The sequence below is a fragment of the Loxodonta africana genome, chromosome 7 (assembly GCF_030014295.1).
Source record: "Loxodonta africana isolate mLoxAfr1 chromosome 7, mLoxAfr1.hap2, whole genome shotgun sequence".
In the NCBI taxonomy this organism is placed as follows: Eukaryota; Metazoa; Chordata; class Mammalia; order Proboscidea; family Elephantidae; genus Loxodonta; species Loxodonta africana.
The window spans coordinates 86,046,905-86,062,896 of record NC_087348.1 but is presented as its reverse complement, the minus strand read 5'-3'; the positions used below and the strand labels follow the sequence as shown (position 1 = coordinate 86,062,896).

Genomic DNA, 15,992 nt, shown 5'->3' with positions numbered 1-15,992 from the left:
CATATTCCATCAAGTTAAACCATGGGGTATCCCAACAACATCACTTGCAACCATGGAACTGATTTTACAGTCAAAGAATTCTCATAATGGGCTCACCCTCTGGAATGCATGGGTCTTATAGTCTACCCCAAACGCCAGAAGCACCTGGTCCAATAGAACTGTGGGGTGAACAGCTAAAGGCTCATGTATCACACCAGTTTGAAAACCCCGCTATATGAGATTTGGAGGTTGGCATATAAATTCTGTACAAGCTTTCAATCAGCAACCAATATATAAGTATTTTTTTCATATCCAGCACACACACACTGGTCAGAGAATCAAGGAAAAGAGAAGTAGCCCCTGTTACTGTCATGGTAATAGCTCATTTACAGAATTTTTTTTTTTTTTCCATCCCCACAACATAGAGCTTAGCCAGCTTGGGGAGCCTAGCAAACAATGGAGAAGCCCTTCTACCAAGGAAAGCAAAAGTGTCCTGATAAGTTGGAATGTCTGACTATAGCCTGGATATTTGGGATTTCCTAAGCCACTGAAGACAGGGTTCTGATACTAACTGCAATGATGTATATGATTAGCAGAACTCGAGTTGCTGACACACAATAGAGACAAGGAGGGTTATGCCTAAAACCCAAATTATACACTGGAGAGATTCCTAGTTCTCATTATCCAATAACAATGGCTGATGTATTGAAAGCAATATGTGCTAACGTGTTGAAGACAGGAACATTAAGGACACTGATTCTTCAGGAAAAATGTTTGGGTCACCTCACCAGTTAAAGAATACTGAAGTGCTGTCATGGACTTAATTACGTTCCTGAAAAAATGTGTATCAATTTGGCTGGACCATGATTCCCACTATTGTGTGGTTGTCCTCCATTTTATGATTGTAATTTTATGTTAAAGAAGATGAGGGTGGGATTGTAACACCCTTACCCAGGTAACATTCCAGATCCAATGTAAAGGGAGTTTCCTGGGGTATGGCCTGCACCACCTTTTATCTCCCAAGAGATAAAAAGGAAAGGGAAGCAAGCAGAGAGTTGGGGGCCTCCCACTACGAAGAAGAAGCACCGGGAGCAGAGTGAGTTCTTTAGACCCCCGGTTCCTGCACAGAGAAGTTTCTAGTCCAGGAGAAGATTGACAAGAAAGACCTTCCTCCAGAACCGACAGAGAGAAAAGGCAGTCCCCTGGACCTGACACCCTGAATTTCGACTTTTAGCCTACTTTACTGTAAAGAAAGAAATTTCTCTTTGTCAAAGCCATCCGCTTGTGGTATTTCTGTTATAGCAGCATTAGATAACCAAGACAAGTACTGAAGCACAGGCAGTGAGTCAGGAGACTTTGGAATGAGCGGCATCTTTGATCTTGTAGCCAATTACCAAGCTGGGAACTATGCCAACTATGCATATGTTATGTTAATGATTGTGTGCATATTACTGGACAGGTACCAAAACAACCCTGTGGTAGATGCATTAATAAACCAATTGCCTTTGACTCATGACGACACCATGTGTGTCAGAGTAGAACTGTGCTCCATAGAGTTTTCAATGGCTGATTTTTCATAAGTAGATTGCCAGGCCTTTCTTCCCTGGTTCCTCTGGGTGGGTTTGAACTGCCAACCTTTAGGTTAGCGGTTGAGTGAAACCTGATTGCACCACATTGGGACCTTACATGCACTAATGTTCTTGTTGTTATGTACCATCAAGTCACTTCCAACTTATAGCAACCCTGTGTACAAGAGAGTGAAACACTGCCCAATCCTGCAACATCCTCACAATCCTTGCTATGTTTGAGCCCATTGTTGCAGCCACTGTGTCAGTCCATCTCAGTGAGGGTCTTCCTCTTTTTCACTGATCCTCTACTTTACCAAGCATGATGTCCTTCTCAAGGGACTGGTCCCTCCTGATATCATGTCCAAAGTACTTGAGACAAAGTCTTGCCATCCTCACTTCTAAGGAGCATTCTGGCTGTACTTCTTCCAAAATAGATTTTTTCCTTCTTGTGGCAGACTATGGTATATTCAATATTCTTTGTCAACACTGTAATTCAAAGGCATTAGTTCTTCTTAGGTCTTCCTTATTCATTGTCCAGCTTTCACATGCATATGAGGTGATTAAAAATACCATGACTTGGGTCAGGCACACCTTAGTCTTCAAGGTGACATCTTTGCTTCTGAACACTTTTAAAGAGGTCTTTTGCAGCACATTTGCCCAATGCAATGCCTCCTTTGATTTCTTGACTGCTGCTTCCATAGGCGTTGATTGCGGATCCAAGTAAAATGAAATCTTTGACAACTTCAATACTTTCTCTGTTTATCATGACCAATCCATGCACTAATACCCCTGCTTAATTAGATGAGTAAATTGAAGCTCAGAGAGATGGGCATCCAGCTAATAAATAGGAGGGTCCGCACTGACTGAGTCCATGTCTGCCTTATTACGAAACCTATGTTCTTCTCATACCCATTCTCTTTCCAACACAGGCTTACTCAGTTCCTGCAACAAACAACAAAGGGTCTACAGTGATGTGAAACAGTCACTTTCAGGGTGTCTTTTTTCTTTGAATTTTTTCACTGTTTCCACTCTGCTTTCAGGGACTGTTTATGTTAATGGAATCAACGGAATAGGTGTAATGGTTTGGTAGATTTATCACTTTTATTACCAAACAGCCAAACAGAATGACAGGATCCACTCTCCACAGAACCCACTCACCTTCCCATTCCCCAGGCTCTAACCAAGGGATCCGTAAAAGTTTCTGTGTCCCTGACGCTCACTGAGGGTAAAAAAAAAAAAAAAATTTATTTCTGAGAGCCCGGTTCCTTCCTTATGCCCCAGTAGCTGACGTTGTCCCCACAGGCAGTTACGGAGGGACATCACACACTCCTCTAGAGTGGGCAGCTGCCGCGGAGGGGAGAAGGTTTGAAAAGGACGCATAAACCAGAGGGTGATTTTAGGTCTAGGACTTAAGAGGGAGAGCCTCCAGGGGACTCTGAGCCCCAGCTGCGCAGAGCAGGGAGGGGGAAATGGGAGAGAGGCATTACATTTGATAATGGGAGAGCGTGAGCCTAGGACGAAGTGCTGCTGAGTTTTCGTTCAACCCCAGCTTCCAAGATGCCCAAGTCTAGGGGCTCAGAATCTTCTAATACCTCTCTCACGCCAACTCCTCCTTGTCTCTTCCCGTTTGCCCTCCCACTTCTCTTCCTTCCCTACTGCTATTCCTTCTCTCCCTCCACACCCATTTCTCCTCCCCTCCCTTCAATTCTCCTCCCACTCTCCTCCCCTATTTTTGACTCGCCTTAGAGAGGAAATCGAAAGCGGAATCAGGAGTCCACCCTCGGCCTTACGAGTGTCCTGTTGAGGTGAGTGAAGCTGGCTAGGCTGGGGGATCCCAGCCTCCTCTTACCCAGATTTGAAGATTGCCTTCCACCCCTTCTCCCTAGCGGGACTTGGTCGACCCAGCAGGTCTTCCCGCGCGGGCGCCTCTGCCTAGAAGGAGGCTGGGCTCTGAAGCGACTGTAGAGTTAGCCGGCGGGAGCCAGGCCGCCCTGTTGCCGGCGCCCGTCAGGGGAGGAGGGGAGCGCGAACCTTGAAGACCCGGGATTGTAGCCCGGAGGTTGGCCCAGGGGAGCCCAGTGTGGGGCGGGCCAGCAATCCTGGAAACGGAATTTCCCTTCCCTCCTGTCTCCAATCGACGGCACTGGGTTTTTTTCCTATCTCCAAAAATCCACCTCTGAAAGTGAGAGGAACAGGGCTGCTCAGGACGTTGGACTAAGATGTATCCTGGTCCAAGACTGAGGTGGTCAGTGCTCTGGAGGAAATGAAGTCAGGAACCAGGTAGTCAAGAGAAGAGCCCAGGGAGTGCTGGCCACACTTCTGAGCGCACAGTGTCGCCTCCCTTCCCAAGCAGCTCCCTTCCCCCACTGGCCTACCCCTCAAAAGCAAAACTCCTAAATTTTTTCCTCCTCTTCCCTGTTCCTTCCTCTTTTTCATTTTAGTCTACGTAACTTTATGCAAATTATTGCATCTGTTTATTGATGTACACATGTATATGTATATATGCATGTGTATATGCATACATATATATCTCTACATTTGACTCCTGCCATTATTGTAAAGAGGAATGAATTGTCCCTAGGTGGTGCAAAGGGTTAAGAGGCTCAGTCTGAAAGGTTGGTGTTTTGAGTCTATCCAGAGGTTGGGTCTTTTAGAGGCACCTTGGAAGGCCTGGCAATCTACTGAAAAACCCAGCCATTGAAAGCCCTGTGGAACACAGTTCTACTCTTGACACAAAGAGGTCGCTATCATTCAGATAACTAGTTTAGTTTATTGTTATGATTAACTTTTCAGCAAAATCAGTGATTGATTACATGAGATGGGAGAAGATGGATGGAAAAAGCCTTGGCCCTGAGGGAAATCTTCATTAAAAAAAAAAAAATCACCAGAAGGACTCCCAAAGTGCCAGTTGGTGCAAGTGGTCCTAGTGAGAAAGCTTGAAACCCCACAGCCTCATATTCAGGCCCAGCCCTCTGACTCAGCACCTCCCACCTGAACCTCCCTTCCTGTCAAATTGGCTACTATGCCTGCCCCAACAGACAACTTGATGTATTTGAATGGGCTCAGCCCCTAGCTGGGCACAGGATTTTTTTTTTTTCCCCATCCCGTCTTCCCTTCCTTCCTTCCTTCGTTTTGTCATTTTTCCCAGGCAGTTGGATTATTTTCCCCTTGGATTGTAATGGAGACCCTTTGAAGGATTTAAGCTGGGGTGGACATGATGAAAGCATAGTTGTAAACAGCTTTACCTCTGAGATTCTGGACAATTATATTTGCCTCTTTTGGAGACTCAGTTTCCCCCTCCGTCTGACCGGACTATGGAGGAGAAGCCCTTGTTATTCAGATTGATGTTCTTGCTTTTTCTTGTTTTTATCCCCTCCAGTTCACCACCCCCATGTCCTCCTTTGAATCATTTTATTTTTCTCACACAACCCTTCCCACCTTCTTTCCTTTTCTCCTCTCCCCACTAGTCCCCCAGAAAATCTCCGTGGTGCTGTTTAACAGGAACACTGCCCCTATGGCCCCAGCGAAGCCCCTGGCAATGATGGAGGAGGAGGTAACATGCTGTGTCTGCCGGCATCACTTCTTGAAGCCTGTGATCATTGAATGTGGCCACAGCTTCTGCCAAAAATGCATCTCTGAGGTTGGGAAAGATGGCGGCAGTAGTTGCCCTGTGTGCCAGCAGAAATTCCTGTTCAGGAACATCTGGCCCAATCAGCACCTAGCCAGCATGGTGCACATCCTTAGACAAATGGTCCAGAGCACCAAGGAGGACATGAAGAGGGATCAGTGTAGGGTGCATGGAGAGAAACTTCACCTGTTCTGTGAGGAAGATGGAGAAGCACTTTGCTGGGTGTGTGCCCACTCACGGAAACACCGTGACCACTCCATAGTCCCTACTGAGGAAGCTACACATGAGTACCAGGTGAGGCCTTAGCACAAAGCATGAGCAGGTAAAAAGGAGATGGGCCCTGATTAGTGCTTTGTTCTCCACAGCTTGGGATAGGAGAGAGTGGCCTCTGGAGTTGAAGGACTGGGGAAAGAAAGAGTATCTCCCTCCATGTCTAATCTAAGTGGAGAGTTGCAGACTAAACACAACCTTCTCATTCCCCGAGAGTAGGGAATATGCTGTGGGAAAATCTGGCAAGGATCATGTTTCCTTGTGCCTTCCTGGTTAATTAGGAGTGAGAACGCCCCCTACCCCTGTCACCCCAACAGTGTGGGTCTAGTCTACAAGAAAACATCAGACTTTTTCTGAAGTCTTCCCATTCATCAATTCCAACCTCACTCAAGACTCCAGTACTCCAACCTTCTCTGCACCCAGGCTTTTCTAAGAACGAAGATGACCTTCCCCCACCCCATGTTACCCCACCCTACTTAGTCTGGTTAGGGATTGACTTGCTGTCTCTCTCTGCAGGAGAAGTTCCCGGTGGCATTACAGAAGCTGAGAAGAGAACGGGAGTTAGCTGAGAAGTTGGAAGTCGATACTGCTGAGAAGAGAGCAGCCTGGAAGGCAAGGGTCACACCTGGAAAGGGATCTTAGATCAGAAGCCTGGGCAGAATTCAAGTTCGTGGGCTCAGCTATACCTATCTGAATAGCTATAGGGTTGGTATATCTCACTGTCTGAGAACCAGCCATCCTCCTTGTCTCCTGATAAAGGGAAAGAAGAATGAAGGAGGCTAGAAGGAGAGCTTCCAATCAAACACAAAGATTGAGAGTCTATAGGAGAGGGGGTTGAGTGGGAGAAACCATACCCTAAAGCTCCCTGCTCCTCCGAGCCCAATCGCAGCAGATGACAGTACCAGTGCTTGGTGTCTGGGACAAATGTATCCCAAGAGAGAAGCCCAACCCCTATGCCTTGTAGGAAATGGCAAAGGCTGTGAGGAATGGGCTTAAGGGTTGAAGTAGGAAAACCAGTTTCAACAAGTGCTTGCTAGACCATGTCCAGATGGCTGGTCCAAAGTATAACAGAGAACTAAAGCTTGTTTCACACTGGTGAAGGAGTTTCACACTAGTGGAGGAGGGGCAGGTCAGGGATTAAGAGGAGTGCCAAGACCTCCTGGACAAAAAATCCCAGAAGAGGAAGATTTGAGGTGAGGGAGGGAAGAACCAGGCTGCAATAGCAAGCAGTGACTCTCCAGTTACCAGCAAAAGAGGACAGGCAAAGAATATTCCAGAAACTTCCCTTTCCTATGACTTAGAAATGATATTGTGAGCCTCTCTGTGGGAGCTTGTTGGGGGTGGGTTCAGGGATTAGTCTCTTAACAAGTCAGAGAGAAATGAAGGCCAAGGGATAACATTTGAGAGGTGACTGGGTTTTGAAAGAGATGTTGAGAAAAGTCTTGGCTGTCGTAGCCTGATACAGGTATAATTGTGGGCCAGTTTCAGTGGGCTCCCACCATTAGTCCCAGGTGCCTTACCCGCTAATCTGCCAGCAAGATTCTGTGTTTGTGTGTCCCCAGACATGACCAGAGTGTTGAATCTGCATAGGGTAGAAATAGGTACCAACACCCTCCATCCTTGAACCTTGAGTTACTCTGATAAAAACCATACCTCTCTTCCCCTTAACACTAAAGAGAAAGGTTGAGACACAAAAGTCAAGGATTCACACAGAGTTTGTGCAACAGAGAAACTTCCTCGCTAAAGAAGAAGAGAGGCAGCTGCAGAAACTTGAGAAGGGTGAGAGAGATCAGCCCAGAATCCTGGGGGAGACTGAGGCCCAACTGGCCCAGAAAAGCCAGGCCCTGCAGGTGCTGATCTCAGAGCTGAAGAGGCTTTGGGGCCCAGTACTGGTACTGCTTCAGGTGAGACCAGGGAGAGGCTACCTCTGAGATTCAAGGAGTAACTAGAGAAAAAACAGTTCCCTGGGTCTACCATTAGAGCAAATGAAAACCTGGTCCTTGGAATATTCTTAAATGAACCGATTTAGGATTCACAGATGGTTTTCATTCAAGGAATAGAATGGTACAAACTTAGGAGGGAATATTCCATGTGGCAGAGTTCCTGGCTGGTACAAACAATTAACATGCGGAGGTTCAAGTCCATTGAGAAGCACCTTAGAAGAAAGGCCTGGCAGTCTTCTTCCAAAAAAACTCAGCCATAGAAAACCCTGTGGAGGCCAGTTCTACTCTGACACACATGGGGTTGCTATGAGTCAGATGTGACATGATGACAGCTAGCTTGGTTTTTATTCCATGCAACAATGAACAGAAATGGACATCTTTGGTAAGTGCCTGACATGTACTGGGGGAGTGACTTTGAGAGAATCCTTTAATCTTTCTGAGCATCAGATTTCTCATATGTGAAATGAGTATTATGTTCTATATTTCAAAGCATTTTTGTGAAAGAATCCACTAAGGTCCTCAGAGGAGTGTCTGGCCGTTGGGGAGGGTTGAATAAATGAGATATAACTAAAAATACTGAACTGAAAATCAAGAGGCAGTAGCCCAGCCCCGGCCCTGCTGTCAGTTCTCTCCATAACTCCAGGTTAAGTCATTTTCCTTTCCTGGACCTGATTTCTTCATTCGTAAAACAGCGTGGGTGGGAAGTGGACTAAATAACATGGGTACTCCAAGCTTTAGCCATAAATGTATCACCTTTATACTTTCTGCTACTTCTGTGAACTGCCTAAATGATTTTAACACAGTATTTTTCCTTAAATTGTCTCACTTTTTTAGTCTGAGTTAGTTGAGTTTAAAAGGAAATTTGTCCTAAACAATAATAGCCAAGAAATTATGTGTTGATATACTGTTGTCACGTGCCATCGAGTCAGTTTTGACTCATAGTGATGTAGAACCGCCCCATAGGGCTTCTTGGCTGTAATCTTTATGAAATCAGATTGCCAGGTGAGCTGTCCATGGAGCTGCTGGGTGGATTTGCTTTTGGTTAGTAGCCAAGTGCTTAACTGTTGCACCACCAGGGCTCCTTGTTAATATGTTACTTATATTTTATTCTAATTTATTTCATAACAAGAATAATAATAACTGCAAGCTCTTGAATAGCACGTGTTACATGCCAGGCATATCTTTATGTCAATGTAATGAGGTGGGTGCTACTATTATCCCCATTTCATAGATGAGGACACTAAGGCAAAGAGACAGTAAGAGTCTTAATGAAAGACTAAAGCTAAATAACTTGACCAAGTCCACCCAAATGGAAAGAGGTAGAGCTAAGATTAAAATAAGTACATAGCTATTTTTTAAAAATTCATCAATGCCTGATCCCACTTATAGTAAATACCCAGGATAGGCAAATGCATAGAGATAGAAGGTAGATTAATAGATACCACTGGCTGGGGTAGGGAATATGGGTATGCGGGTATGGAAAGTTAATGCTTAATGGGTACAGAGTTTCTGTTTGGGGTGATGAAAAGGTTTGGAAACAAATAGTGTTGAAGGTTGTACAACATTGTGAATATAATTAATGTCTCTGACTTGTATACTTAAAAATGGGTAAAATGGCAAATTTTGTTTATATGTATTTTACCACAATTTTTAAAAAGTTCATCAGTGAACATTCTACTTAAAATCATCTTGCATCCACCGTATGTCTACCTTGCTTTGGGAAACCACGGACTAGATGGCCTCAGAAGTCCCTCTGCTCTCACATTCTACACCCACTTCTCACTGATCAACATGGTTAGGTTCCAAAGACCAGGTCATTATGTGAAAATCAGCATTATGTAAAAATGGAGGATGACCACATCAGATCACAAAATGCAGGATGACTACATTGTTACAAAACTGCCAAATTAGATCATTACATAACTGCCAACCCACTGAAAATGATGGCCCAGGCAAACTGACACATAACCTGAACCATCACAGCCAGCGTTACTCTCTCTCCACCTGGGTGTCTCTTACGGCCAGACATACTTCGTTAATGTGTAAAATAGTCGGATAGTAGATTTTTTACTCTTGTTGTAAATACAAAATTTTGGATAACGATATCATCAGTAAGAGAGCAGTAAGTATACAGTTCTTCTTTTCCCACACCTTTTCACTCATTGTCAGATGTGGTCATGAAGCCATTTCTTTCTGGCTTGTGCAAAAGGGCTGATCTGATTTGGTTGACCTGACAGGTGCTCTCTTCCCATTATCCAAATCTTGTTTCTGCCGGATATTGAACTGAGCTTTCTGGTATGGTTTTGACTAGGCCTAGGAGCCTACCAACTCCCATGTGAGGGCCCCAAACTCCCTGCACGGGAATATTCTCAGATGATTTGATTTTACCTAATGAGGGGCAGCATTAAGTACAGCACAGGATAGAGCTTTGACCAACCAGCCCTTCTTCCCCAAACAACTCAAGCCCACAGATGAGATAGAGCAGTTTCTGGGGATCCTGGTTTAGACATTCTCTCCCTGTGATTCTCTCTAGGCTTCAGCCAGGACTGTTTTCCCTCTGCCGCCCTGGATCTGGGCTTTCTCATTCATTTTCTGAGTCAGACTCCTTAGACTGAAGATCTTTCCTGTAGCTATAGGTCACACCCATGCTAGGTTCCTGGTTACCCCAAAACCACCCACACTCGAAGCTGGTCAGAAATGGCTTTCTGCCCCTAGAATGGGGCAGAGCAGTGCCCTAGGACCACAGGTTTGTGTCACATCACCCTGAGAACCAAAGTCTCAGTGGTGAACCAGTAACTCCAGAACTTACTCTGTCTCTTTTCTCCTCAGGAGGCTCAAAGTATCCTGGAAAGGTAAGGAGAGGTTTTCTTTGTCAGGGCAGGGGGTGACAAGAAGCATATGCACCTATGAAAAAGGTTCTTGAGTTAGAAAAACATGTGCTGAAGTTTTCCCCATCCTCTTCCCTATTCTCAAGGACCTGATCGTCCATGAAATATTTTCTAGTCTCAGAAGGCTAATTAATGGGCGTCCCTGTTGGTGAGTTGCCCACAGTGATTGGACTATACTGTCTTCACAAAGTGAAGCCATAGCAAGCAGAAAAATTCTGGGAAGTTCTGAGTCAACAGCCTGCTGGGATTCCTTTTTTAAATGGAATTTAACCAGTTACAAACCCCCGAGAGCCATGAGTAAGATCCACAGCATGGACGAGACTCCTTGAGTTCTTTACAGAAGTGATTCAGCCTATGTCAGCTGGCCTTGCCTGTAAAATGCAGTAGAATGTGCTTAAAGGGTGATCAGGCTTGGAGAGGAGATAGCGACTATCTGAATGCTGCGGAGGCTCATGTAGTCAGGAACTCCTGGATAGGAACTCAGTCCCTCCCCCCAACCCCCAGGGACTGAATAAAGATGTTTGTAATTTGGGTAGAATTGAATTATCACAGTCATCCATGAGGGAGGTTATGCATTAGGGTTCCAGAAGGATGTGACAGAAATTGGAGATGGAGGTCTCAAATTCTCTTTCCCTCAGGAGTGAGGCCTGGAACCGGAAGGAGCTAGGCGTTGCGTCCCCAGACCTGAGGAATGAGTGCCGTGTGCCAGGGCTGAAGAAGATGCTGAGGACATACGGAGGTGAGGCACGCTCTAGGAGTTGTGGGACTGGCCCACATGGGGAGCTGAAGGGTACAGCGTGGATGCGGAGCCGATGCCCAGGGTGGGGGAGAACAGCAGCATCTAGGAGAGATGGCAGGTTCGAGTAGGTGGGGCAGCATGGAGATAGTGAAAGTGGTTCCCTCAAAGGTCAAGGCAAGGGCCAGAGTTGGCTGGGGTGCCGTTTCCTCACACGCTGAGGCTCAGGGTCACTCCCTTGTCCTCATCCCAAAGTTTAACACATGCACAGGCCACTGACCATCACTGCCCCCAGCCACCCCACACTCTCCAAGCCTGACCATGGTCCTCTCTCTACAGTACACATCACTCCGAAGCCAGACACAGCCAGTCTGTGGCTCAGCCTTTCTGAGGATCAGAGAATAGTGAAGCTTGGAGACACCTGCCAGAACGTGCCCTGTCCTCAGTGCCCAGTGCTTCGACTCTGGAAGGCTTTACTGGGAGGTAGACATGACCGGAAATGAAGCCTGGGACCTGGCTTGGTGAACTATCCACTCACCATCTGAGAGAGGACCAGCATTACATCTGATGCAGGAATCTCTCCTTAGTCACTCTGACAGGTGATGTTCAACTTTTGCCTAAACACTCCAGTGTTGGGGAGTTTACAACCTTCCAGTGCTACGGATTCCAAGTCAGACAACTCTGCTTGTTGGAAAGTTATTTCTTCACTTGAACCAACCTACAGATTTTTTGATTTCTCCTTTTGACCTCTCCATGTTCACGGATAATCCTTCTCATTAAACACTTTGGATAAGACATGTCCTTGACATCTCTTTGTACATCATACAACTGTTTTTTTGCACATAGACATATTTTATATCTTCAACAAGGATATGAGTTCTTCATTTAGTAATTCTCCACTAAATATTGAGCATTAAGAATGTGCTAATTCCTTGCTCAGTACAGGTGATACACAGGCTGCTAAGGCAGGGATGCCACACCTATGTTTCTGTTCTGAGACAGAGAAAGAAATGATAATCACAGTGCATTGTGATCTCTGAACTTCCTACCCAGAGGCCCAGCATAGTGGAAGAAATGGTACGGAAAAGCAAATGGGAGATGGGAATATTGACATGTATTTTTCTCTTTCTCATGCAAAACCAGATACTAGAGAATTCTTAATGCTGACAAGTGCAGCTTTACTGCTCACACAAGCCCTCATACACCATCTTCCACAAGTGCATTCTTCTACATTTATCTTGTGACCTTTTTGTTTGCACAGAGACTACTGTTTATAAGTTATAAACTTATGTCTATGTCCATATGTACATCTATATCACCTCTCTATTTTATTTAGCCTTGAAAGATGATCTCTAAGCCCGTGTCAGCTGGGGTGTAGAAATTTGGGAGCTGTGGAAGCTTAGGAGGTGAAGGGAGTGGCAAGAACCTAAAGTTCTCCTTTCCCTTGTTTCCCACCTCTGTTCTCATGATTTCCTCTGACACCAACACAAATACTCCAGGGTAATGATACTCTACTTCTAGCTCCTTTGTAGTCACAATCCCTTGCTTGTTTCTTCTGTGCATAGCTGGGGCAGCTTGGAAGCTTATAAAGCCTTTACATACTAACAACATATAAGCATAGTTGTTAGCTACCGTCTAGTCAGCCCTCGACTTATGGTGGCCTCACGCACAACAGAATGAACCACTGCCCAGTCCGGTGCCATTCCCATGAATGCGTGTGGATCAGACTGTTGTGAGCCATAGGGTTTTCTTTGGCTGATTTTTGGAAGTGGACCATCAGGCCTTCTGCCTTTCTTCCTAGCCTGTCTTAGTCTGGAAGCTCTGTTGAAACCTGTTCAGCATCATAGCAATATGCAAGCCTCCATTGGCAGACAGGTGGTGGCTGTGCGTGGGGTGCACTGGCCGGGAATCAAATGTGAGTCTCCTGCATGGAAGGCCAAAATTTTGAAAAAGTGAACAATCACTGCCCCCTGATTTTCAATCCTTTACCCAGTCTCCTTAATATCAATATTTCATGGTTACCTTCTTCCCTCAGTTTCACGTATGCCATTCAGATCCTCTGAAATGAAATTTCCTAAAGTCCTTCCCTTGTCTCCTCCTTCCTGCTCCCTGTTAACCCTATTATTAGAAGGAGATATGGGATATTGCACAGCCATTTGTCTATTTAGATTGGGGAATAACCTGGTTTAAGGACTTCGATTCCAGTGGACAGTAAGGTCTCATTCCAAAACTCATTAGATTAAGATTTATCACATATTGCCTCCATGTTTTTCTGGGGAAAGTAAAAGGACTGGCAAAGCTTGCCAACACAATTGAAATTTTCCAGACCTTTACTAACAGAATTGTAGACTGTCTTCAAGAAGGTGTTAGAGTATAATGTACCTTCTGGAAATTGTGCTTTATGACACTCTCAAAGAGACATTAGAAATTATCTGCCAAAAGGGTGGAGGATAGAAATCTTACTTCTTGTGATCTGTATGCTTGTGCTTATTATGCTTAGTTTTATGAAGTTAAATAGGTATGAAAAGGGATATTGTAGTACAAAACTCATGCCCTGATTTTCCCTCTCCATTTCCTGAAGTTGGGTCTACACCACACAGAAAACTCATGATCAAACAAAATAGGCTCTAGCATTTCACTTAGACTCTTATCCCCACAGATCAGGTAAGACCCAGGGATTGCAGAGGTTTCCACAGTCAAGCCTTTTCTGCCATTACTAAACATTTATATGTGCCATAGATGCAGAACAGTCACCTGGGTTGAGCTCCTGCCTTAACAATATGTAGAAGTCTCTCTCGGATCTGCTTGGAATGGACAGCATATACAACTGGGTTAAGGATAGGTGGGATGAGGAGATAAAAGTTGGCCAGAAGGATATGGATATGGGGAGGCACATGATGGCCAAAGCGGTAGGTGAGAGAGGAAAGAGCAATGGGGATATAGAAAACAAGGATGGCGCAGATGTGAGAACCACATGTCCCCAGGGCTTTAAGCTTGGCTTCAGGGGTTGCCAGACCCATCATAGCCCTGAAAATCATCACATAGGAGGCAGTGATGGCTAATGAATCCAGTGTCAATATCAGGAATCCAATTCCCATTCCATATAAGTTGTTGACTGTTGTGTCACCACATGCCAAGGTAACCACTGCCATGTGCTCACAATAAGAATGGGCAATTATTTGAGTCTGATAAAGGGACAGCCTAAGGCGGATCATCAGGGGCAGGGGTCCAACGTAAAGTAGCCCCCGGAGGAGTGCAGCCAGCCCCAAACAGCCCACTACCTCATGGGTGAGCACTGATGTGTGACGTAGTGGGTCACATATGGCCACATAGCAATCAAAAGCCATGGCAAGGAAGATGCCTGACTCAATAGTGGCGAAACAGTAGACGAAGAACATCTGGGTCAAGCAGGCGTCCAGACCAATGTTGCAGGCACCAAACCAGAAGATGGCCAGTAATTTGGGCATGGTAGAGGTTGACAGGACCAAGTCAATGATGGCCAACATGCACAGGAAGAAGTACATGGGCTGGTGCAGACTTTGTTCCACCCTTACCACCAGTAGAATGGTCACATTCCCCAATACAGCCACAAGGTACATGGAACCAAAGGGAATGGAGAACCAGATGTGCAAGGATTCCAGCCCTGGGATGCCAGTTAGCAAGAAGGAGGTAGGCGCTGAGCAGGCGTTATTAGAGGTAAACATGTTTGGGAATGTGATGTAGCCAGTAGGCAGGAGGTCTTAGTTTTAGACTTCTATGCCTGTGTAAGACACTGCCTCTGGCAACTGTAGACTAGCTTCTCATTTCTATCCTGGGCAAGTGGTGGAACCTATAATGAAGAAGATTTCTGAACGCCAACTTGAAAATCAATATTTTAAATATTTGGAAAAGAAACTGTCCATGATATCACCCCCTTGTTAAATGTAGAAACAGGCCTTTTCGTTATTTCTACTGTGAAATTGTCCTGCTACACTGTAGAAGTCCCCCAAAATGTTTATCCCCATTGACCTAGTTGATTTGCTTTGGGGAACTTTTCTTAAAGGAAATTGTAAATACATACAAGTTCTATGTTCAATGATTAAACGCAAACCCATATGATGTGCTCATCTCAGTATCTACATATACTTCTCCTTTCACTGTATCAATAACAATAATAATAACATTGATAACAAACACTGGTTAGCTATTTGCAACTGCTGATTTTTATAGCAATAAAAAGTTGGAAACAAGATGTGTTAAAAGATCATTGCTTAAATTCTAGTACATCCATTCATTGAGTTATAATTATTGATAACTTTTTTAGAGTTATGTGTTTACCTGGAATAATGCTTAGATCATATTATGGTAAGTAAGGAGATGGCAGGAGGCAGATTAAGCTATGACATAATTCCATTAAAATATATGCCTGTGTCACATAGATAGAGAAAAAAAAACACACCCTTCAATAGAAAAAGAAAGATTTGTACCAAGTTAGTATTTGTTGATTTTGGGTAAGTATGATCGTTGGTGCTTTTAATTTTCTTCCTTTATTATACATCTATAGTCTATCGTTTAGAAATGACCAAGAGTTTTAAAAATAAGCATATAAATAATAAAGCCTAGTCAAAAACATGTAAGGGGAGAATTTACTAAGGAAAATATTAAAACCAGAAAAAAAAAAAAACCTGCTGCCATCAAGCTGATTTTGACTCATAGTGACCCTGTAGGACACAGAACTGCCTCCACCCCCAATTTTTTTTTTTAGACCAAAAAAGAGAAAGAAAGAAATGTGCACGGGCTTGTTTAAGACAATTTGGGGGGGGGATTTTGTGATTATGTTCTTTCCCTCCTTATCTATCCACTAGGGTGATCTAAGATGGGCCTTGAAGGATGGGGAAAAATTGCCTAGGTAAAAACCTAGGAGGTAGGGAAGGTTCTCAGCAGAAATATGGCTGTGTGAAGAAAGAGCCTATAAAGATCCCATAAACCTTTATAGAAGCA

General features: G+C 44.6%; 1 protein-coding gene and 1 pseudogene across 1 annotated transcript; one reads left to right on the top strand and one right to left on the bottom strand.

Moving 5' to 3' along the window:
* Positions 1-3,243: 3,243 nt before the first annotated feature.
* Positions 3,244-11,809, top strand: LOC135231723 (E3 ubiquitin-protein ligase TRIM21-like; annotated as a pseudogene).
* Positions 11,810-12,170: 361 nt separating this feature from the next.
* Positions 12,171-15,238, bottom strand: LOC135231724 (olfactory receptor 52M1-like). The gene has a single exon (XM_064288585.1). It carries the CDS (start codon positions 14,714-14,716, stop codon positions 13,763-13,765), a length of 954 nt encoding a protein of 317 aa, XP_064144655.1. The 5' UTR covers positions 14,717-15,238; the 3' UTR covers positions 12,171-13,762.
* Positions 15,239-15,992: the final 754 nt, after the last annotated feature.